Source organism: Oryx dammah, unplaced genomic scaffold (genome assembly GCF_014754425.2).
Source record: "Oryx dammah isolate SB20612 unplaced genomic scaffold, SCBI_Odam_1.1 HiC_scaffold_19, whole genome shotgun sequence".
NCBI lineage: Eukaryota > Metazoa > Chordata > Mammalia > Artiodactyla > Bovidae > Oryx > Oryx dammah.
Window position 1 is genome coordinate 77,723,681 of NW_024070203.1, and position 25,081 is coordinate 77,748,761.

A 25,081-nucleotide genomic window follows, 5' to 3' on the forward strand; every position below is an offset into this window, starting at 1 on the left:
CAACTTTTTCACTCTCCTCTTTCACTTTCATCAAGAGGCTTTTTAGTTCCTCTTCACTTTCTGCCAAAAGGGTGGTGTCATATTTCCTGATTGAAAAAAAAAAAGGATGCAAGAAGACAACCAGAGTTTCTAATTATTTTCAGCCAGAATTACACAGGCCAAGAAAGCAAAATACAAACGCTTTTGGCTCTATATGCCAAATAATTTTAAAGTATCACAGGGAGGACGGGGAAAGATGAAAATCAAGGAGATTACTGGAATGATGTAAACATTTCATCTATTTGCATAAATACGTAAGTTTCTTTATTCTCGTTTCCAAGGAATTTCGCATGATGTCTTGAAACAGAAGGTGGGGCAGGGGGAGGGGAACAACTCTCTGGTTGGTTGTGAGACTTGGCAATCACAGTTCTTCTCTGTGCCATGATGCGAACCCACGTTCACACCTCAATCGTGATTCTCGCAAACCGATACTGCAGAGAGGCAGGCGGCCTCAGCAACACAAGGCCCCTGTCCAGCCCTGGCTGCCTGGACAGCATGTCCAGCAAGCCCATCAGGCTAACAAACCCCAGGGCTTCCCCACAGCCAATGGCCATGGAAAAATCTCCCTGTGTGACAAAGCCAAGGAGAACTCTGGAGCAGTGAGAAGTCACAACAGGGAGGGGGCCTGACCACAAGCCCGGGGTCAGGGGCTGGGGCCCGGCTGCAGGGCCATCCTCTGCCAGGCCCTCGGACACGGCACGCCCTCGGTTCAGCCTCTTCTCTAGCTTATTCTTCTTCTGCTCCCGGATCTGGCTCTTGAATGGGTCACTGTGCTTGGGCTCCTGGGGCCCATGGTACAGCCGATCGCGGCCGAGCTGCAGGAGATCCTCCTCGGCCGGGACACAGATCAGGGTGTGTGGGCCAGGGCTGCCCTTCCCCAGCATGGCCAGCCTGACCCACACCAGGGCCCTGGGGAAGCCGTCCAGCACGGCCAGGCAGGCCTCTCTGGTTAGTCCTTGCTGCCCTCTGCCGGCTCGCTGGGTCGCCTGACGGCCCCCAGGCCTGGGCCCGCACCAGGCTGACAGCTGCCTCAGTAATCTTCTACTCCTGCGTGAAGGGGGAGACAAGCTTTATGAAGATATTTTGTTCATGGAGAAAATAAGCAATCAGGAGACTGGGCATTGCTAGAGTTCATTTGCTTTTTTTTCTGTTTAATACTCAATGTGGGAAAAGGATCAAAGCTTCAATTTAAAAAAAATTAAACTACACATTTTTACATTTTTTTAACGATCCGTTTCAGGTGTCTACTATTTGAGACTGAAGGACTAAAGGTTTAAAGCTGAAGGCAGATAAAAATAAGATGGTGGGGTAGAATCTACTGCTTGTATTCACAGTGGGAGGGTTAAAAAGTAACTGATAATTTTGATGGAAAAAGAAAGCCTATGGAAGGGACATTTGTATGAAAAGTCAGAAGGAAAGATACGAAATTACAAGGTATTATACAGAAAAATAAGTATAAAGCAAAGGGATGGCACGCTTTTAAAATCAGAGCACAGAACAAAGGGTAAGTAATAAGCAGAATCCGATAGGCCACAGCAATACCGTGAGCACACATTCCACACAGTCCCCTCGGTGGTACAACAGTATCACAACAAATGAATGGATCACCTCGTCGGCCACAAACGCAGGTTACTCAAAACCAATGAGTAGAAATCTAATTCAGCAATTTAAAGAAAGCTTGCAGAGGTTCTTGATTCCTTAAGACTATAACCATGAGGGTACTGCTTTGTGAGCAAAGACTAAACAAAGTAGGTCATAAATGGCCTTGGTTTAGGTCTACTGAAGAGGTATTTTAAATCATTTCAGCTACATCATGTCCCAAATCAAGTGTGTATGACTTTAGGCTTTTCCCCGGGCCCTTAAGGATCCGCTGACTTTCTCTGCTAGAAGATCTGTAAATTCACTTGGCCTTTGTGTAAAGGCACCATGATAACTTCTACATCCTGTGGCCAGGGTCAGTATCAAAAAACAGACAATCCAAAAAAGGCATCAGGATGGCTTGTGCACTTACCTCAGAACACAAAGGGGGCTGCTGGTGGCACTCTGGCTGGCCACCTCCTCGGTCCCCATCCCAGCTGGACAATCTGTGTCCATGACTCCCTCGGGCTCACTGGAGTCACGCAAGGGTGTGCCCTGGTCATCAGACAGCTGAGCAGTCCTCCCAGGCTCGGGAACATGAGGCACCCCATCTCTGCTCGAGCCACTCTCCCCAACACTTGGAGAGGAAGCTGCAGGCGATTCCTCTGGAGCCTGGACTCTTGACTCCCAGTCTCGAGTTAACTGCTCCCAGGGACAGTAAAAAGGTGCCAGGGTGCCAAGCTTAACGTAGTTGGGCCGTTTTGCAGGAGGACGTCTAATGGGAATCAGAGAGGAAAACCAATTTTGAACAATTTAGGATGGACAATCAAAAGAACCATGGCCACTGAACTCCATCTCTATTTAAAAAACAAACCTGCAGGGACTTCCCTGGTGGTCCAGTGGTTAAGAAGCCACCTGCTGATGCAGGGCACACAGGTTCAGTCCCTGGTCCCGGAAGATTACCGAAGAGCACGCCGAGAGCCCATGCTCCAAAACAAGAGAGGCTACCACGATGAGAAGCCTGCACACCACAGCAAGCAGTAGCCCCTGCTCGCCACAACTGGAGAGAGCCCGGTGCACCCAAACTAAACTAATTAATCAATAAGACCCCAAAATAAATAAAATAATAAACATACAAAAAAGTTTTCAAACAAATATGATTTTTTTTTAAATGATAATAACCAATTCTCCTGGCTGAGCTTTTTTTTTATTGTTTGGTTTTTACTATACTACATAATGTACCCACAAAGTCACCCCATGGGCACCCCTCCATGGAGTACCCCTCCTGAAGGACTGCAGGTAAGGTGTGCTCCTGCAGCTGGGCAGTGACGCCCCTGCACTCTCAACAGGCTTTGAAGTTTCCAAGGTGCAAGATGGGGGATGGTGAAGTTTCTCTCACCCTTGACCTCTGGTGACCCCACTATCCTCCACAGAGTCACTGTCATCATCGGTTTCTCACATATCCTTCTACAGACATTCTTTGAACATACAAGCCGATAATGCACATATTTCTTTCTGTTTTTACCCATGTTGCACAAATAGTGGCACACAGATCCTGTGCTCTTTGCTTAACCTTATTCATTTAACAAAATATCTAGGAGATCACCTTATATTAGCACATCTAGACACCCTCACTCTTCTGCACGAGGCTCATGGCCTCAGTTATCTAGACAGACAGGGCACTATCTCCTGCAGGGCATTTTGCTTATTTTCAAGCTTTTGCTTCCACAAACGCTGCTGCCATGAGCAACCTTGAACATGTTGCACAAGGACAAGTATGTTCACAGGATCAAGTCCTGGGAGTGGAAGTGCTAAGGCAGCAAGTATTATTGGCACTTGCAATTTAGATGATTATCTCCAAACTGCCCTCCATATGAGTGACACCAGCTGACCTTTCCAGCAACAGGTAAGTGAGGGCAAACCTTCAGAAAGCCACAGACGAGTGGGAACCAGGGCCTGCTCTGGTACGTAACGACCCCAAGAGGTAGGGAGCGGCCTGGCTATGGGCCCTTCCGGACGGCGGGACTCTGTGAGAGCCTGCGTCTTCAGACTGACGGTCTCCTCGGGGACAGGCCCAGACCATCCTTCCTGACTTGGCTTCTTACTATGTGCTGCATTCTAAGATCCCAAATGCAAATGACCCTGTACTGGGGGTTCAGTGTGAGCCTATATCCTGGAGATGGAACCAAACGTGTTCTGGCCTCTGAGAGGGGCACCTGGTCAAAAACTCTCCCAGGGTACTGGCCTCACCCAAACACCTTTAAAAAGAGAGATGGACAATTTACAAAAAAGAGATAAAAAATGGTGAAAACACGAAAGGGGAGACAGAAGGCGAGCTGCAATTTCACTCATACCTGATGCTGATGGAACCCATGTTCACATCTTTGAAAGTTGACAACTTGGAGGTTCACATGCAGGGGGCTAACCGCATGTTTACTCTCCTACTTCATCAATGCCCACCACCATGCTCACATCTCTCTCCTGATAAGCCTAGATCCCACAGTTCAGCACCTGCCTGCTAAGTTGCTTCGGTCGTGTCTGACTCTTTGCAATCCCATGGACTGCAGCCCACCAGGCTCTGTCCAAAGGATTCTCCAGGTAAGAACACTAGAGTGGGTTGCCGTGCCCTCTCCATACCCTCAACTCCTTCCCCCCGGCAAAGCCCATCCTGATTACATGCAACCCTCCCCCTTCCCCAGTCCAGGACCAGACGGCAGAACATGGCTGCGGAAGAGCACACAACAGTCCTGAGGGGTCTCACTATCAACACAAAACTCAAGTGGGCTCTTACATCTCTTACAAATCCCCTAGGTTTCTCCTGGTGATTCCATCTTCCACTCTCCAAGAACACCGTTTATATCAATTCCTCGCTCCTTAAATCTCTGACAGCCTCTCTCCCCCTTATTCCTAGACGATATTTCCTTGCCTATTTTTCACTGAGAAGACAGGTACGGTTAGAAGATTACTACCCAACCTCTCCGCAGAGTCTAGCCTACCTAAATCTGTAGCATTTCAGAGTCAGCCTTCCAGCCTATTAAAATGAGAGCGCTGAGCCTGATCCTACGGAACGCCATCCCTTCCCCTGGTGCCCGGATGCCAGCCCTCTTCTCTGCTTGAGTGCTTTGCTCTTGCAAGTTAGCCTCCCTCACCTCTCCTGGATCCCCGCACCAGCCTGGAAACATGCACTTCCAAAGAGAGTAAGCTCCACAAGGGCAGCACTGACTTTGCCTGCCCTGACCGCTGCTGTAGCCACAGGGCCTAGAAAGGCTTTTGACACATGGCAGGTTCTAAATTAACACGTGTTAAATGAATAAATCAAACAAATATGTAGAGATGCATAGAGAAAGCTGTTCATAGAAGCAAAAAAGCAGAAAGAACATAAAGGGCCACTAATAAATCACAGAATAACCACACAGCACCAGCCAAACCTGGCCCACTGCCAGGGGCCAGGTATGACCCATGAGCTAGGAATGGATTTACACTCTTAAATGGCTGAGAAAAACACAAGAGATTAATATCCTACGGCACATGAAAATGATAAGAAATCCACAGAGTGAGGCTGGAACACTGCCAGGCCCACTCGTTTACACATCCTCTGTGGCGGCTTTTGCACCGTGCTGGCAGAGCTGAGCAGTTCCCATGGAGACCACAAGGCCCAGAAAGCCAGAAATAGCTATCATCTGGCCCCTAACAGAATAAGTTTGCCAACACTTGGTGTAGAGCCGTATTTATTGATGTGGGAAAATTTCCTATAATATACAGTTAAATGAAAAAAAGCAGGTTTCAAAATAGTATATGTCATATAATGCTTAAAAAAAAAAATTCCAACTTCCCTGGTGGTCCAGTGGCTACCATGCTCCCAATGCAGGGGGCCCAGGTTCAATCCCTGGTCAGGGAACTAGATCTCACACGCTGCAGCTAAAGTTCCTGCACGCTGCCACTAAGATCAAAGATCCTGCCTGCTGCAACTAAGACCTAATGCAGCCAAATAAACAAGTAATTTAAAAATTAATTAAAATTTTAAAAATTTATGCAGAGAAAAATCTGAAGCATGAGACATAAGCATTTCTGCCCATGACTATTTAACAAGCACGGAGAAGCCCCTGCATACTATGGGAGGCATAGGACGGCTGCCCTCAAACGGCCTGTGAGCCAGAATTCAGGAACCTCTTGCCGCTCACTCGCCCACTGATTCGTCCATCATTCAAACCACAGCTCAACTGTTCATCATTCAAACCTGGGAAGTCAGACAGGGCCTGTCTCTGTGGCTACAGCCATGCATAGGAGGCAACCGTGGAACTCAGAGTCAAGGAAACACAACATTCAATTATTCACCCATTCCTCGGTGAACAAACACAAGTATTCGGGCCCACTGTGCACTGGCTAGACACAGCAGACGCCACAACAAACTAGAGGGTTTCTGTGCTTCCAGGAGCCTACTGTCTCAGCAGGAAATACACGTGCCCAAGGTTTCCTTTCCAGAGCATAAAGGAAATGGAGCCTCTCACTGGCCACTCTTCCAATGGAAAAAGAAAAGAAAACAGTCTAGATGGATAGATAGCAAAATGTAAAAACAGTGCATATCTCTCTGGATAAAAAGAATACACTGATAAAAGGAATACACTAGTTTATGAAGTATTTTTATATGTTTCCATACTTTCTTTAAAACTTCATAAATATATACTCCATTTATAACCATTACAAAAAAAACCACACAATGTCCATTTTGAGAAGCAGGGCTCAGTAGTGGGAATCTGTTAACAAGCGCCTGGAATTCAGGTCCACAGTTCAGGAGTACACTATCGTCACTGAATCAAATAACCAAGAGAAGGGTTTGTAACCTGCATGGACTATAAAATCCAGCGATAGGGCCATCTCCTAACTAAATAATGTCTTCTTAAATTATGTCTGGGGAATGTTGACAAGTCTAGGAACTCCACATTATACAGTCAGGAGTCCCTGAAGCCAGGAAAAACATTGCTGGGCAATGTGTCTTCCCTTTAAGACAGGAAACTAGAGAAGCCAGTTTCTTACCTCTTGTACTTCTCAAGAAGATGTTTCGCTTGCTCTTCAGCAAAGAGAACCCCAGCAGGGCAGTCTGGGAAATCGTCTGGGACATTAGGTGACCTTTTATACTGAGAATGCACTAAGGTTTCTTTTAACCCTCCGACTCTTGCACCTCGATAGATCTAGAAGCAATGCCAGAAAGATTCTGTCATTATACCAACTTATAGGGAAACTGCTGAATTCTTTGTATGGGGAAAGTGGGAAACCTAAATACCCATCAAAAAGAGAATGGATAAATACACTGAGGAATTACTCTACAATGAGTTACCATACAATAGTAAAAATGAATGACTTAGAGCTTTATCAATCATCATGGAAAAAAAAAAATCTCAAATGTTGAGTGAACAGAGCAAGTAAAAACATGTCAAATTTAGCTATTTTTAATTTATTTTTTTATTAAAGGATAATTGCTTTATAGAATTTTGTTGTTTTCTGTCAAACCTCAACCTGAATCAGCCATAGGTATACATATATCCCCTCCCTTTTGAACCTGCCTCCCACCTCACTCCCCATCTCACCCCTCTAGGTTGATACAGAGCCCCTGTTTGAGTTTCTTAGCCATACAGCAAATTCCCGTTGGCTATCTATTTTACATATGGTAATGTAAGTTTCCATGTTACAAATTTAGCTACTTTAGTTTGGGATACATACACACAGAATTAATAAAACTATAAAAACATGCATGATAGCCACAACACCAATAGGGCCAGTGATTCCTTTGGAAGGAGAGAAGGAAATGGGATTGGAGAGGGATACAGAGTGCTTCTAATGACCCTTTTATGTCTTCTTTCTTAAGTTGGACGGTACCCAACTGTCACTTTCTGTATACTTGAAACAGCTCATAAGTTTAAAGTTATCTTTAAAAATAACCCCACTCCTAAATGATTAAATATCTTTTGCACTATGCATAAGGACTAAAATTAATTGCCTGCATGAATCTAACAGTCCTACATGTCCTTTATGTTCTCAAAGTAATTATTTAAAGTAACCAGGAAAACTCAAACACACGTTAGATTTTTAAGAAAATTTTTAGCTGCAGTTAATAAAGAAGAATATATGGATCCACACAAAAAACAACTGTATTATACACATCTATAAAAATTAAATACTTTGTTTTTAAACTATAACAAATTTCAAGTAAAAAAACACAAAAAACTTTGTTTGTTGTCACAACTATTCAAAAATCAGGCCACTTTTAAAACCTCAAAAGTTCACCAAATGTCAGCACAACTCTTACTAATGAACCTGGCTCCAGGGACTTTATGAAATTATCTCATATCCAAGATTAAAGCTCAAAGGGCAGAAAACTAGCACTCAATTTCTAGGCCCTGTATTAAGTCAGGAACATTTTCAGCACTTGGCACTCCCTAAGAATGTACCTCGAATGATGTAACTGTTAGTCAGTATCAAAAGAGTCACTTACAAATGGAATCCAGAACGCCATGCCCCAGCCCTTTGGGAGCAGGACATCCCAGCCGCTTCCCCAGCCTCGTTGGTCATCACCCGTCACTTTTCCTGGTTGTTGAATCAAAAGGATAGGAACTTTGGATTCATGGGGACCTAAAAAAAGTTGTGACCCAGGCACCAGCAATTCACTCCTCTTCCGGTTTAAATCCTGAAGTGAAAGAAAATAATTCAAGACAAACAACTCTAGTCTTCTGGGAGATCCTACTGGGTCTCCCTATAAGCAGCTTTAGAAAGTTAAACACTCTTTTAGGAAGAAAACATTCTCAATAAATAAATATGAGCCATTTTAAGTACAGAGGACTCCTCCCAGGATGGTTTTCCTCCATAGAAGTGCCTTGGTAGAAAATGCCACATTGTCTTAAATTTGGTGTAGAATATCCTAGATGATTCAACGTTCTAAAACAATATACATTCATTCTGCTCGTTTCTTATATCGGGATTACTCTTATATTTTAACACTCTTACATTTACTTTGGTTAAGATTGGTGGTCATGGAGTAAAGGAGGTATGAATAATTAACAACTTCTCAAGGGAAGCAAGTCGGATAATACTCCAGCTCTTTGAGAAAACTTCTCATCAGGTCTTAAAACAGAAGGTGCTACAAATTATCTGTCAGGTGGACTGGAGGGAGTGGGTAACAACATCCTTTCAGATTTTTCTTGCCAGCTGTCAAAGGAGATGAGGAGGTAGGAGAGGCCTGCCCCTCAACTGATAAGACTACACCAGAGACCACCTCCATCAGCTACAGAGTTTCACTCATGAACGCCCTTCATGCATGACCAAGTCTTGGGTCTCCTTTTTTTAACCTTTAGTGATTCCAAAGTATCTATGTCTATAGCCCCAGTGTTTCCTCCTGAGACAGATACCTGTCTCCTGGACATCTGCTCCCGGGACAGCCCAAGGCCTCTCAAACCCAGTTTACCTGAGACCGAGCTCATCTTCCCCACTGTTTCACTCTCTTCCTGAAGGACACACAGCTCTCACAGTTCATTCACTCATCCTTTCAAATATTTACTGTTCATTCATTTACTCGTTCATTCAATATTTCCTGAGCACTTGTGATACACCAGGCACTTTGCTAGCACTTGGGAAGACAGGAGCGACAAGTCAGACCTGGCTCTGGCTCTCTTTCAGCTGAGCTCTTAAATCCAAGCTAGACTGCTGGAAGCTAACCCACAAGGCTTCTCCTTTCTCACGTCCCATGTCACTGAGTCTTGGCAGTTTTACTTCCCAGGTGTATGTTCCAAACGCCAGCGCCTCCACACCAGCTGCACTGCCACACTTCAGGCTCCCACCGTGGCATCTGGACTATTTTAAGGATCTCTTTCAAGGCCATACAACCATGCGTCCTCTCTCCAGCTCCTCGGGCCGCCTTTTCCCATCCCTAGTCTCCCCAACACTGCCAGAGTGAAATCTAATCATGTCACGGCCGAGTTTAAAATCTTCAGTGGCCCCTACGTCTTCAGTCCAAATCCAAAGATGTCTCAAGGTCTTTTACCCTCATCCCCATTTTAATCTCTTCAGTTCCATCTCCTCCCACACCCTGAACTCCAAGATGCTGATCTGCTTAGAGATTCCTGAATAAGTCACCCTGGTTTTGGCCTGGGCCCTTGCCCTTCCTCTCAACTCGGACAATCCTTTCTCCATTGTAGCCTTGGCTCCTGGCCCCTGGCCCTAAGAAGTCTGGTTAATTCCGATCATCCACCTAAGAGTTAGCTCAAATACCTGCTCCTCCATCTGGGAAGCTTTCCCCAATTTCCCTAGTCCAGGCTCAGTACCCATTCTTTGGGCTTCCTTCATACTCTGTACTTCTTCAACCGTATCCTAGGCATTTGCCCCATCACTGAATACAATACCTGGTGCTGGCAGGAGCTCAATCATTTTGAGATTACAGACAGAGAACATATAAGGAGAAAAAAATAATGAATAAAAAACATATTTAAAGCATAGGATTATCATTTTCAAGAAAAAGTCTTTGTATTAATCTTTTCTAGAGATTATTCTTCTCTAAAACAGAAAAAAGAATCATTGTTTATATCACTAAGTAAAGGGATCAAAAGTCTAAAAATAAAAGGAAGTCTATGGGCATCTATAAAGTATGAAATAACTTTCATGGTTTCTAGAGTGATGAAGTTCAACCTGTTTTCATGACTTTACCATTAGTTACCTGATCCGAGATTTTATTCTCTGTGACACTCTTACAGATATCTTGGTTCCAGAGAAAGCTATGTGAACACTCCACGGGCACACCCTCCAGAAGCAGCTGTCTAACTTTCTCATTATCTAAGAGGGAAAAGAAACAGCCTTAAACCACATTCTTTAATTTAGGTCAGTAAGGGTCAAATTCTAAACGATGCTAGGGGACCTTCTGTTAGAGGGAAATATTCTACAGGCATTTACTTCTCTAGAGGAATTTATTTACTTGAATAGAAACTGTTATTCTTACAGTTGGTTTCATAATCTGTGAAACAGCACAGACTCCTAAACTTACTTGACATTTATTTTTAGTGTATAAGATGCAAATATCACATTAAATTGCCTCGAAATAACTGCCTGATTCCACGGGGAAGATAATCATATTCTAGGCATCACTGCAGAGGCAAAGAACCACTTCTTGACCATATGCTCTGATTGCACAAGTTACATTTTAACTACAGCCTTCAGGGCTCTTTATATCATCCCTGACCCAAAAGTCCTGAGCTAATACATACCATCCTTTTTTTCTGTCCTTTTATTTCAAGTCTCTAATGACCCTATTTTTATTGAACTGAGTGAATTCCCTTTCTGTAAAATGTATTGCTCTTATTCCTTTCAAATGAATATATTTTCTGTGAACTATGTTGTTTCACCCCCTTTAAACGAGCCACACCGGCCAAGAAGTACTCCTGCGGGGAAGGGGGGCGGGGATCATTTCAGTTATAAACATGTATATTGATAGAAGAGATACCCTATATGAAATTATTTAAACACCAGGGGGAAAAACATCTTTCAGATTTAATTTTGTTGGACTGAAGAATTAGAAGGAAAAAAAAGGAAAAAAAAAAAAAAAAACCCAGACAATTCATGAGTTTAGGCTAAGGTCCTAAAATGCCAACACAAAAGATCACTCAATAGAACATACCCACATGGGTCTGATGGCTGGGGGAAAAAAAAAAAAGTTGGAAGTGACTCTGCAGTTGTGATACAGTGAGACTGTGAGACTGGTGGTCAAGATGGTTCAGAAGACCCTGAACTCACTTCCTCACGTGGGCACAGCACAATTACAACTGTTTACAGAGCAACTACGTACAAGAACATCTTGAAGACTAGCAGAAAAGACTTCCTATGGCTAAAGAAAATAAGGAACTGGAGAGGAGAGGTAGAAACCTGGTATAGTCAAGCCACACACTCCCAAGGGTAGGCGGATGGGGTAGGCGACCCACAAAATCCAGGAGGAGAATCACAGTTGCAGAGTTTTCCCAAAGGGCCCAAGCTCCACATCAGGTTCCCTGGCCTGGGGGAGCTGTATGGAGAGGACGAGCTCGTAGAACAACTGGCTTTGAAGGCCAGCTGGGCTTGACTACAGGGCAGCTGGAGGACTTCAGGAAACACAGACCCCACTCTGAAAGGGTGCACACAAAATCTACATGCTCCAAGAACCAGAATCAAGGAAGTAGTCTGAAAAGAGGCAGACTACTTGCTGATTTTAAAGTTTACTTGCTGATTTTAAAGTTTCCCAGAAAGGCAGGAGGCAACTGGGAGTCCTCCTGTGGACACCGACCTTGCAAGGATGTGGAGAGAAGGGAATCCTCATACACTGTTGGTAGGAATGTCAACTGGTGCAGCCACTATGTAAAACGGAAGGGAGCTTCCTCAAAAAAACCCAAAATCAAGCTACCACACAATCCAGCAATTCTGTTTTGGGGTACGTTTTCAAAGAAAATAAAAACACTAAATTGAAAAGATATGTGCACCCCTATGCTTGCTGCATCATCATTTACAATAGCCAAGGTGTGGAAGCAACCTGAGGGTCCATCAGCAGATGAACAGCTAAAAGAAGATGCGGTGTATACAATGGAATTCTACTCAGCCATAAAAAAGAATGAAATTTTGCCATTTCCAACAACATGAATGGACCTGGAGGATATTGTCCTAAATGAAACAAGCTAGACAGAGAAAGTCAAATACCAGATGATATCACCAGTAGGCGGAATCTAAAAAACTAAGACAGAAACAGAGTCATAGATTCAGAGAACAAACTGGTGGTTGCCAGAGGGGAGAGCTGTGGAAGGATGAATGAAATAGTTGAGAGAGATTAAAAGACACGAACTTCCAGTTATAAAATAAACAAGTCATGGGGATGCAATGTACAGGACAGAGGATATAGCCAATGATACTGAAATAAATCCGCATGATGACAGATGGTAACTAGACTTATCTTGGTTATCATTTTGTAATGTTTTTTCAAGATAGACTTTAATTTTCTCTGAACTGATTTATATTAAGATCATACCACTCTAATGGCAGAAAGTGAAGAGGAACTAAAGAGCCTCTTGATGAGAGTGAAATAAGAGAGTGAAAAAGCTGGCTCGAAACTCAACATTCAACAAACTAAAGATCATGGCATCCAGTCCCATCACTTCATGGCAAATAGAAGGGGGAAAAAGTGAAAACAGTGACAGATTTTATTTTCTTGGGCTCCAGAATCACTGTGGATGGTGACTGCAGCCAGGAAGTTAAAAGATGCTTGCTCCTTGGAAAAAAAGCTATGACAAACCTAGACAGCATGTTCAAAAACAGAGACATCACTTTGCTGACAAAGGTTTGTATAGTCAAAGCTATGGTTTTTCCTATAGTTGTGTATGGATATGAGAGTTGAACCATAAAGAAGGCTGAGCACTGAAGAACTGATGCTTTTGAACTGTGGTGCTGGAGAAGACTCCTGAGAGTTCCCTAAACAGCAAGGAGATCCAACTAGTCAATCCTAAAGGAAATCAATGCTGAATATTCCTTGGAAGGACTTATGCTGAAGCTGAACCTCCAATACTTTGGCTACCTGATGCCAAGAGCCAACTCATTGGAAAAGACCCTGATGCTGGGAAAGATTGAGGGCAGGAGGAGAAGGGGGCGACAGAGGACGAGATAGTTGGAGGGCATCACTGACTCAATGGACATGAGTTTGAGCAAACTCTGGGAGATGGTGAAGGACAGGGAAGCCTGGAGTGCTGCAGTCCATGGGGTCTCAAAGAGTCGAACACAACTTAGCAAATCAACAATGAAAGCCTTCGAAGGAATTTAATACATAACTGCCTTTTCCCAAAACTGGTATAGACACTATGGAGAAGAGTATGAAGATTCCTTAAAAAACTAAAAATAGAGTGACCATACGATCTGGCAATCCCATTCCTGAGCGTATATCCAAAGAAAATCATAATTCAAACAGATACATGCACCCCAATGTTACTGCAGCACTATTTACAATACCTAAGACATGGAAGCAACCTAAATGTCCATCAACAGAGGAATGGATAAAGATGATTTGGTACATATATAAAGGGAATATTACTCAGCCATCAAAAAGAACAAAATAATGCCATTTACGACAACATGGATTGACCTAGGTACAGTCATACTAAGTGAAGTAAGACAGAAAAAGACAAATATTATATGATATAGCTTATATGTGGAATCTCAAAAAAAAAGGCCACAAAAGAACTTATCTACAAAACAGAAGTAGTTACAAATGTAGAAAATAAATTTATGGTTATGGGATTTGGGGGAAAGAAGGGGGGAATAAATTTGGAGACTGCAATTGTCATATCCACACTACTGTATATAAAATAGATAACTAATATGGAGCTACTGTATAGCAAAGGGTACTCTATGCAATACTCTGTAATGGCCTATATGAGAAAAGAATCTTAAAAACAATGGATATACATATATGTATGTGGCGTGCTGCAGTCCGTGGGGTCGCAAAGAGTCGGACACGATTGAATGACTTAACTGAACTGAATGTATATGAATAACAAATTCACTTTGCCGTACCTGAAACTTATATAACATTGTAAATCTATACCCCATAGGAATTTTTAAAAAATTGTTCCAAAAAAAGGATTCAAGGCAGCAAGACAAACTAAGTAGAGTTTAACTGTGGTTCTGAGATCATTCTGATAGTCAACAATTATCAGTGTAGTAGATGCTGTAACTTTTACGGTTGTACCCAACCATACTGCTATAAAACAAGAAAAGAAAGCCAACAATTCACTGATTAAAGTGTTAGACTCTCTAATTAACTAACTTACCTATATATCTTAAACTCCTCTTTCAGCTAATCCACCTTTCATGTTAAGGTTCTGGCAGAATATTGTACTGCCCCCTTAATAAGCTATCTACCTACTTGTGAAGGTTAAAAAAAAAATAAATCTCAAGTTGTTACTACACACACCAGCATCTTTTCTCCAAAAACTGATAGACTGATTTTAACTATTCTTCCAATTAATTGGGCTTAAATGACAATAAACACAGTGAGGCATTATCACAATTGTGCAGATCAGACTGAGATTTTAGCCAGCCCCCACCCACCCCCAACCACGTCACCCGGAAGAAACCCCCACAGGCCACGCTACTGAGTCTAAGCCGAGACCTCTTACCCTTCAGCACCTGGGATGGCCTTGCCAGGATTCGAACCTGGGTCATCTGTATGGTCAGACAGAGGCTCCCAAAGAGCACAAGGCCAGCTGCGGGTGCGGGACCCTTCCTCACAATTAAAATCCTGAAAAGCCAGGGATTTTCAAAGAAGCCCGTTTGCAGAGGCAGGTTTTTACTAGATATTGAAAATAGAGAACTCAGCGGGAAAAATGAACATGAGGATCAGGCTACACGTTTACAGCTAAAGATACTTCCTGATATACCATTTCCTTTTATCATGATCACCTTGAAAAGGTAGGCAGGTAAAAAGATGGCCTGAAATTTTCTACAGATAAAGTTACTGCAGAAGTTGTCACTGACGGAATTCTTCTACTGGGACTGACTAGTCAGAACAGTTGTTAAGGAAAACGAGGGTTGTCTCAGGAACTTTACCTTGCCATTTTTCTGGATTGGGCAAAACTTTGGACCTCTTTTGAGGCAGATTTACTCGTGGGTCACCAACTGTCAGTCCCAGAATAGTACCTGCTGGAATTTCTGCTGGTGATGTTATTCCTTTAGTAACAAAACAAGACGCAAACAGGAAATTATTCACAAATACATACATATTTTGCTTCCATTTTCAAATGTTTCTAATGATATTTTCATCTTGGGCTGATTTGGTAAAGACACACATTCCCTTTTATCTTCCCAATGATACTTTCAGAGAATAAATTAACATTCATAAAGAGTGAAGTTTCTTACCAAAAACAGTTAACATAACAGGTCATTTTACAACATGAACATGTATGTTCCTATCAATAACTACAGGAGCTTTACACACATGCAATCACATGTGGGTAAGTAAGATTTCAGTTTAGTAGCTGGTATATGCTTTTAACTATAGTAACCGAATACCAGTTATTCATTTAAAATACTAACATCTCATTCGTGCTTCTTGCTGTATTTTAACAGTTTCAAAGTAAAAAGCACCACTACATTGAGGTAGCTCAGCTGCAAGATGCTCTTTTAACCCAGTTCCCACGCCTCCCTTCTTCCCCAGTACAACCCAGTGTTCCCCTCTATGCATGCCTAGTGCTAAGTTACTTCAGTTGTGTCCGATTCTTTGTGACCCTATGGACTGTAGCCCGCCAGGCTCCTCTGTCCAGGGGATTCTCCAGGGAAGAATACTGCAATGGGTTGCCATGCCCTCCTCCAGGGGATCTTCCCGACCCAGGGATCGAACCCGCATCTCTCACGTCTCCTGCGCTGGCGGGCGGGTTCTTTACCACTAGCGCCACCTGGGAAGCCCCATTCCCCCGTATACCTCCCAACAATTCAAAAATGGCTTCTTGTCTGCGATGAAGGGAAACACTATCAGGATTCTTGCAGGTTTCAATCCACCAACGGTGAGGTGTCTTCTCTGTGTTCTCTCCCTCCTACAAAACAACAACTCCTGTTCACCAGACAAACAGTGGACCAGGCTTAATAATTTTGGTTAATACGTTTGTGCCAGTGGCCTCCTTCCTTTCATCCTCGTTTCTTAGAACGAGTGCTTTTGGAGAGGCACCAGGGAAACTGTCACAGCAGACTAACGACTCTTCTAATCAAAGACAAGGCAGCAGGACTATACTTCTCTAAAGATTTCATACACTAACAAGAATATCTGCGGTTTTCTGAGAGACTACCTAACTTACCACACGCCTGTGGTCTCTGGAGCACAGCACCAACACGAGAGACCTTGCTGCTTGCTCCTCTCCCAACACTACCAACCTCATCGCCAGACTAAGCAATAAAACTTTACCCGCTGGAGAAAAACCAAAACAAAACCCCTTTTGAAGAAATCTTCAGCAAAGGAAGACATTACTACTATAGTATTTTTAGAAATTTCAAGAAATACTGTATTTTACTTGCCTATTTTTCTGACCAGAACTAGGAACTGAGGTTTCAAATAGCACTTCGAGTACCATATGCATGCTCGGGAAGAGAACTTTACAGCTGCGGTTCATACCAAAGTGTGCTGAAGGGGGATGTTCCCCTACAGAGTCTAACCTATACTATCAATACATTGAGCCCTTTACCTCACAGAAACTCAGGTAGCACGTGGTTCAAAGTACAGACCCTGGAACCAAACTTGGCAGGTTCGAATCTTCGCTCTGCAAGTTACTAGCTAGCGTGGAGTGCCTAGTCAGCGCCAGGCACTGCCTAAGCCTGGGGCACAGAGTCAAAAAGAGGACTGCCCCGAGCCTGCCAGCATGAAGCTCAGAGTCTTGAGACACGGACATCACAAAGACATGCGAACAAATCTAGATGTAAAAACAGGAACGGCGCAAGATGGAAAGAAAACAACAGCAAGGATTTAACTGAACTTGGAGATCAGGCAAGAATTCTAGAGGAAAATGATATAGATGTTGAAACCTTTAGACTCAGCCAAGAAGAGGGGTAGAGACAGAAAATTCAGACAGTCTCAAAGGGACGTGAGATCTGACATATTCTAGAACCTGGAACCAACAGAAGAAGCCAGTGTGGCTGAAGCGCTGAACGTGAGAAGAGATAAGGCCAGACAGGCATGGAGGCACAAGACTACCAGTCAAATTAAGGGCTTTGGATTTTTTTTCTCACATACAGTGAGAAGCTATCCAAAAACTTTTAATCAGGAAGTAGCACGATGAGCATAAATTATTTAAATGGGACTACCCTGGTGGTCTAGTGGTTAAGAGTCCGCTTGCCAATGCAGGGGACATGGGTTCGATCTCTGGTCTGCGAAGATCCCACATGCCTTGGGGCAACTAAGCCTGTGCACCACAGCTATTGAAGCCTACGTGCTCGAGAGCCCGTGCTCTGCAACGAGAGAAGTCACTGCAATGACAAGCCTTTGCACTGCAACTAGAGAGCAGTCCCTGCTCACTGCAACTAGAGAAAAAGCCCACACAGTAATGAAGACCCAGTGCAGCCAAAAATAAAAAATTAATTAATTTAAAAAAAAAGAAAGAAAGAAAATTACACTTCACTTTCCTTTAAAAAAAAAAAATTGCTAAAATATCACTTTGCCTTCTGTGTGGAGAAAGGAGCAAAAAATGGGAACAATGAAAGAAAGTTGAGAAGCTGCTTCAGGACCCAGGCCAGAGACGACAGTGGTTGAGACCTGTGTGGAAACAGTGAAGAGAGAGAGGTCGCCTTTGGTTTTTAAAGTTCATCTGTCTTCCAACAGCTCAAACTCTGATGGGCTCTACCACCGTATCAGACATGTCCAATCTTCGAGAGGCATGGACATTGAGAGGCGTTGCTACAGGAAAACAGACCAAATCTGAACCCAAAGTGTTCACATGTGAGTCTGATTCCTCATCTACTCTCTACTCTCCAGACCTGCGCAATCAACATGGTGGTCACATGACACAGAGAGCTGTGAATTTACCTGTTAATCCCTAAAATAAGTGAAAGTACCAATTCACTTCCTCGGTCACATGAGCCACTCAGTAGCTACCTGGGGCTGGTGGCTCCCAAACTGGACAGCACAAAGAAACAGCATCCTTGCAGAAAGTTCTACTGAAGAGAGGTGCATTTGACACATTGCTCTCAACCTGCTAGAGACCATCCTGAAGAAGAGTCCCAGAGAATATGCATCACACAAAGACAAACAAAAAAGCCTGGCATATACTTTCAGGGATTTTAGGGGCAGCTCCCTGTTATCTACTTACCTATGGAGCAGAAGTTAAGACCCTTTACAAAATTCAGAAGCTGCAGGAGCAGTCTGTATTTAAATAAGAACCAATCAGTTTACTTGCTACATTCACTTAGATTTGCTATTCTAGGAAAAGTGAAAGATAAAAGTCTTTGATAATAAGCATAACTAGGCAAACAAACACGTATAAGCTATGGCCACAAATGCTGCCAAATTATATGTTGCTGCTGCTACTAAGTCACTTCAGTTGTGTCCGACTCTGTGCGACCCCACAGACGGCAGCCCACTAAGGCTCCTCTGTCCCTGGGATTCTCCAGGCAAGGATACTGGAGTGGGTTGCCATTGCCTTGTCCGAAATTATATGTTAGGTTTTGCAAGTTTGCTAAGGAGGGCCTGACCAGAATAAAGCAATGCAATCAGGTTTACTCTTACGGTGTGGACGGAAGCAGCTTTGAGCGCCTCGGTTAAGATGGAGTGAGAAAGAGGACCGATCAGCCGGAATCTGTTCATCTCCATAGTCAAATCACTGAAAGAAAAGAGAAGGGCTTTATACTGCATTTGTCTGTCTCACTGACAAAAACAAAGCACGGCTTCACTGAAAATGTTCAGTAGGTTCAGAGTAGGTTCAGCCCATACCGGATCACGATGCCTGTGGTTGGAGAGAGCCAAGAAAATGGCTGAAGTGGATCTCTAGTTCCATCACCGATGACTTTTTTAACTGGTTGAGCATTTTCCCCATCATCTTTCCGTTTTCTTTTCTTGCCGACTTTTTCTTCAGGCAGGTCAACCTGGCTTTTCTCTTGAGACGGTGTCAAAAGGGGATCTGGGGTCCGGACAGTTGCCTTGGTAGGTTCCATACACTGGCACACTGCTTTTATCTCCTCTAAGATATCCTAAGGACACAGTCAAACATTTCAAGCTCTGAATTTAAATACAAGTTTAAGTTGGCTTAGTTTATTTTTTCTACCTGTAAAAATTTATATTCTTATCTCACACAAATGAAGCTAAATTTAAAATCGTCAAAAAGCTTTTTTGATTCCTCTGAAAAGCTTTTTTGATTCCTCTGAGTAGTGCTTGACACACAGAACAAAAAAAAGAACTCCTAAATGTCCAAGATTCATGAAAACAACATGACTACTCTGACCAAATTTTTTTTTAAACTAGTCTAAAGATGAATTTGGAGAAAACTTACAATCTACTGTATAAAAGCAATGAGAGTGTTAATAGAAGGAAGCTAAGCTAAACGCAGTATTAAAAAATTGTCAGAATCACTCAAAGCAGATTCTCATCATCAGACTGGCTCCAACCAGCACATGAATACCGATGAACCAGTTAAGGATAATGGAAGCACTAGCCCAGTGCACCATTTCAAGTTATTTGTATAAGACTGGTTTCATCTCTACTCCTACTCAGGGCTTACCAAAAGTCAGGTCAAGATTATTGCTTCACTTATTAATACTAACATAACTATCCTCCCTATATTCCAATACCAAGCAGTCAAACTTTCTCACTATTTAAATTTCTGCAGCACTCATTTCTAACAGTAATCAAGAATACACTGACTGAGTGGTGAGAAATAATGTCAAGGACTATACCTGTTTAAGAGCTGGATGAAGCCAGATCCACAGCTGCCTGCTCTCAGAAGTGTCACCAGGGGTCCCCTGGGCCTTCCACACAAACGTCACAGGGCCCAGCATTTCTAGGGGATACTTGTTTGCCCGGTAAAGCATGACACTCCCTTGGCACTTTCCAGACAAACAGTGGACTGCGGCAAAAGTCAATCCTGATATAAACAAAAACAAAATTCCAAGATCATTTGGTGTCTATCTTCATAACAGATGAGGTTTTAGTTTTGGTCGTTGCTTAGATCAAACGCTGGCACATGATAAGTTCTCAATAAAAGTTTATTGAGAAAATGATTTAATGAATTTTGAGTTTCTTCCTATCTAGATTTACTGCATCAGAATAATGATTCCCTCACTTTATACTTAGTATGTTAGAAATGATTTAAAAGCTACCCCAAGCTTTCCTTACATGAATATACTCGTTAGGAATAAGAACTATCTCTGTAAAGCCTGTTTAAATGCCAAAATGCTTACAGCAGACACTTGTTCATGAAATGAATAAATATACAGACTTAAACAAGACTTAGCTTTGAAACAAGTTTACCTGTGTCTATGCTACACATTGAAGAAAGTGCTTTGAGTATTTCTTCCTCTTTGCCCTCCAACTCCAAACAACAGTAGTAGGATAAATCCTGTAAAAAGAGGGAGATACAATTAAATACTTGAATTTCTATTTAAAATATAAGTGGTAGTGTCTTACTTTTCAGAAAGGAGATATGTGTTTTATCCTATATTCACAGATAAGTTCCAAGTGGTATGTAAAAACTACTGCCTTTAAGGATTATCCCTCCCCAAAATCTACCTAAAGTGAAAAATCAAAGTAGAATAAGCAAGACTGTAATAAATTCAGCAAAATTATGTTAAGGATGCTCACTTTAGTTAGCTAATTTAGGGCTTTAGGAGTATTCAACACTCAGCCTAAAGACACATGAGGCAATTTATCCCACATTTCTCCCCTGCCCAGTCTCTCTCTTTTGTTTGTTTAATATTATTTAGTTGGCTGCTCTGGATCTTAGCAGTTGACATGAAGGATCTAGTTTCCTGACCAGGGATCAAACCCAGGCCCCCTGCACTGGGAGCATGGAGCCTTAGCCACTGGAGCACCAGGGAAGTCCCATCCCCTGCTCAGTATGAACCACGATATCCAACCTTGACTAAGCAATGTACAAGGAAAAATGTGAGTAATGAGAATAAAGCCTTATCAATTTAAACAGGATGAAGAGAGCTCAGACTGAGCTAATAAAATCAATTATGTTAAACACATAATAATGGTTAATAGTCACTGAAAGGTTATTGAGTGCCAGCATGGGGTTAACTCCTTACTGGACTGTCATTTAATCTTCCCAATACCTGATGATCAGACGCCAGCATTAACTTATTTATCAGGTGAGGACATTGAGACAGAGACTGCTACTTGAACAGTCATATTATCAGAAAGTGGAGAAGCTGGCAAGAGTCAGGCTCACTGACCCCCAGGCTAACCCCTCTGCCACAGGTCCTATAAGCAAATCCAGTACACATGGAACCTAAAATGCAAAGTACAGCAAAGGCTCCAACAAACTCATGTTCATCTGTGCTCACAGAAATCTTCCAGCAACAGTGATCCACTCCCAGCTGTCAGTGGCAGAGTGTGTACAACTGGCTGACAGCAGAGAATGATGGTTAAGAGCATGGAACTCTGGAGCCAGACTACCTGGGCTCAAATCCCAGCTTCACCACTCGTTAGTTGTAGGGCTGTGGGTAAACTGCCCAACTTTTCTGTACTTCAGCTTCCTCATTTGTAAAATGGAAATAACAGTAAACATTTACCCCATACTGTTGCTGTAAGGATTAAGTGAGTAAACATGTAAAGTACTAAAACAGACATTAAGTATTCAAAAATATTTATTACTAGCTATTATTTTTATTACTTAGGGCTGATGTAAAGAAAGTATGGGATAACCTCAGCAAAAATTCTGCCCCAAATGAGAAGTAACTATGTCTGCCTTAAAATCTGAGTGATGGTAGTGGAGAAAGCATGGGCCAGGGGAGTCGGCTTCCAAGAGTTAGGTAGGTCGCCAGCAACCTGTGTGGCCCTAGGCAAGTCACTTATCACTCCAAATCCCAGTTCTGCAATGTAAAATGAAGAATTTGACACTAATCCATGATTTCTGCTACTGAGTCTTCAAATCAAAGGCTCTTAAGAGGTCCCTGTGTTTTACTTATATCCATTAGGATGGCAATTATCAAAAAAAAACCCCAAAAACAGCAAACACCAGGTGTTGGTGAGGATGTACAGAAACTGCTGATGGGCATGTAAAATGGTAGAGCCTCTACGGAAAACAGTATGATGGTTCCTCAAAAAATTAAACCAGGAACTACCGCATGATCCAGCAGTTCCACTCCGGGGCATGTACCCAAAAGAACTGAGAGCAAAGAGCTGCAGGGATGTTTGTACACCATGTCCACAGCAGCTTTATTCACGACAGCCAAGAAGTGGAGACCACCCAAGAGTGGATCAGCGTCGATGGATGAATGGATGGATGATGAATGGATAAACACAACGTGGTATAAAATACAACGGAATATCATTCCGCCTTAAAAATGAGGGAAATGCTGACACATGATACAACATGGATGAACCTTGAAGACATCACGCTAAGGGAAATAAGCCAGTCTCAAAAATACAAGGATCGATGGATTCTACTTATGTGAGCCACCTAGAGGGGTCAAATTTATAAAGATGAAAAGTAGAATGGTATGGTAGCTGACAGAGACCGGGGTGAGACAGAGACCGGGGTGAGACAGTGTTTAATGGATGCAGGATTTCAGCTTGAGGAGATGAACAAGTCCTGGAAATGGATGGTAATGTCAGTCACACAACAATGTGAATATACTTAAGACCTAAGTAATAAGTACCACGGAAGTGCAGACTTAAAAATAAAATGGCAAATCTGACATTAGGTCTCTTTTACCACAGATTTTTTTCAGGTTCTTGTATTGATTATTCTGCTATATTGCTCTCAAGAGGTATCAGAGGATGCTAATACTAACAGGTTTCTAAAGTTGGTCAAGGCCATCCTGCCACTGAAAGGCCCTCTGCAAAGAACAGACTGCTAAGTGAAGTCGCTCAGTCCTGTCCGACTCTTTGCGACCCCATGGACTGGGGTCTTTTGCAACTACCAGGATCCTCAGTCCATGGGATTTTCCAGGCAATAATACTGGAGTGGCTTGCCATTTCCATCTCCAGGGGATCTTCCTGACCCAGGGATCGAACCCTGGTCTCCCGCATTGTAGGCAGACGCTCTTCCGTCTGAGCCACCAGGGAAGAGCACAGATTGCTAAACATGTACTGAAAAGGAGAGGAAGCGATTTCATGTGGAGTTGGGGGTACTGGGGCAGGCTGCTGGGGTGGAGGAGCTAGGACAGCCAAGACAGACAAAGACTATTATGCAGCTCTAAAATCAGCTCCAAAATCAACTGTCCTCTCAAAGACTTTAAAACACACTTCCCAGCAGAGACGGTTCTCAAATATCTATGGTGGCCAATGACTGCTAAATGAATCAGTGCTGAATCAACCTGGAGCACGACCAACAAGACCCCGGGGGCTCTGGTTTCTACTTGTTTCTCCAGAACTACTCTCACCCTAATGTTAGCCCTGCTCTCACTCTCTGTCTTTGTCACAGTGCGTTTATTTCAATCCTTTCCTATCTGGCTGCCTTCTGCCTTCCCCACTCTGGCAATTTCTTAGCCCTTAGAGCTCGGCTCAGACATCATTTGTGTGGCGAAGCACTCCTATTCCCGTTATGAATACTCATAGTATTGCACAGTTTTCCCTTACAACAAAACTGAATGTTAAGCTAATTATCTGACTGTCAGTCTCCCCCCAAAACTTTAGGCTGCTTCAACTCCAGCATCTAGCAAAACGGTTCTCGCCCAGTAATTATTTTTAAAATACATCATCTTAGATAGGGCTTTGGCCTACCATGAACTCTTCTAAAAGGGTGGGGAAGAGTCTGAATAGAAACAGAAGGGAGCGCGCTGAGCGGCCGCTGGCTCCGGAAGCCTACCTGGAGGAGGCAGCGGCTCGTCATGGCCCGGTAGCAGGCTCTGTGGCTCTTCACTGTTGGCCTCTCCCCCAGGCAGTAGCCCCACCTCTTGACCATGTGAAACCTCTTCGCGTGCCAGATGTGAGTTTCCAGCCATTTGTTCTTCTTTTGTCTCCGGTTAAACTCCAGTATGCGGTTTATGTGACATCGTCGAGCTTTATGGCACTTATTTTTTGAGTGTTCTTTTTTCTGATGAACTGCTTTCTCTGCCTATAGTTTCAAGAAGACAGGCAGATCCCTGTTTGTGACCATCTCAAAACAAAGTTAAGTGTTAGGAATTCAAAGAGCTAGTTTTAGGTGAAGTGAAATACCTTAGGACTCCATTAGTTTGTGCAATTTTTTAATTTGGTGATTTTTTCCAACGAAAGTAGAAGAGGTCACAGAAAGAATGAAGATTTTAGGAAAAGGCAAACCTAGGAAGGAAGCTCAGTTCTATCACTCACGAACTGGGCAAACTTTGGGGCCTGAGAAGATTAGAATATTTACAAAATGTTCAGCATAGTAAGTCAAACTGATGTGTGGCTATCAATATCAGACAGCAAGAAAGAATAAATCAAATGCTAGCTCTTCGTTGTTCTCTTTCTAGTTTTTTTAACCTCTAAGATCATAATTAAACCCAAAACTAAGGACCAAAAATATAAAAGTGGGAAAAACCTACACAATTCATATCACTTAAGCACTGAAAGACAAATGCTAAATGCTTTCATGAGGAAACAGACTTCTCATAAAATCTAGAAAGTACAAAATTCCTGTTTAGTTTTCACTCTTCCTCTCTTCTATAGCTAAGCTAAAGTTCTGTGGGAAAAACTCTTTTCCATTATTGTGTGGGCCTCTTAAGATTTTACCTTAATGGACTCTAACCCCACCACCAGCGTCATGCTAGTACCTAGAAGGCACTTGATAAAGAAATTCTGAATCAATTAATGAAG

At 42.8% G+C, this 25,081-nt stretch overlaps 1 protein-coding gene across 1 annotated transcript in view; it reads right to left on the bottom strand.

Annotated features, from left to right (window-relative positions):
- Positions 1 to 280: 280 nt before the first annotated feature.
- POP1 (POP1 homolog, ribonuclease P/MRP subunit) overlaps positions 281 to 25,081 on the bottom strand; it is a 28,422-nt gene continuing 3,621 nt past the window's right edge. The window contains exons 4-15 of the mRNA XM_040261006.1: positions 24,114 to 24,362; positions 20,609 to 20,696; positions 20,035 to 20,222; positions 19,076 to 19,332; positions 18,872 to 18,965; positions 16,085 to 16,196; positions 15,214 to 15,333; positions 10,319 to 10,434; positions 8,108 to 8,299; positions 6,652 to 6,806; positions 2,051 to 2,392; positions 281 to 1,086 (exon numbers count right to left, since the gene is read on the bottom strand). Coding sequence (XP_040116940.1) covers positions 438 to 1,086; positions 2,051 to 2,392; positions 6,652 to 6,806; positions 8,108 to 8,299; positions 10,319 to 10,434; positions 15,214 to 15,333; positions 16,085 to 16,196; positions 18,872 to 18,965; positions 19,076 to 19,332; positions 20,035 to 20,222; positions 20,609 to 20,696; positions 24,114 to 24,362 — 2,562 coding nt within the window. The 3' untranslated portion in view covers positions 281 to 437. The remainder of the gene's footprint in view (positions 1,087 to 2,050; positions 2,393 to 6,651; positions 6,807 to 8,107; positions 8,300 to 10,318; positions 10,435 to 15,213; positions 15,334 to 16,084; positions 16,197 to 18,871; positions 18,966 to 19,075; positions 19,333 to 20,034; positions 20,223 to 20,608; positions 20,697 to 24,113; positions 24,363 to 25,081) is intronic.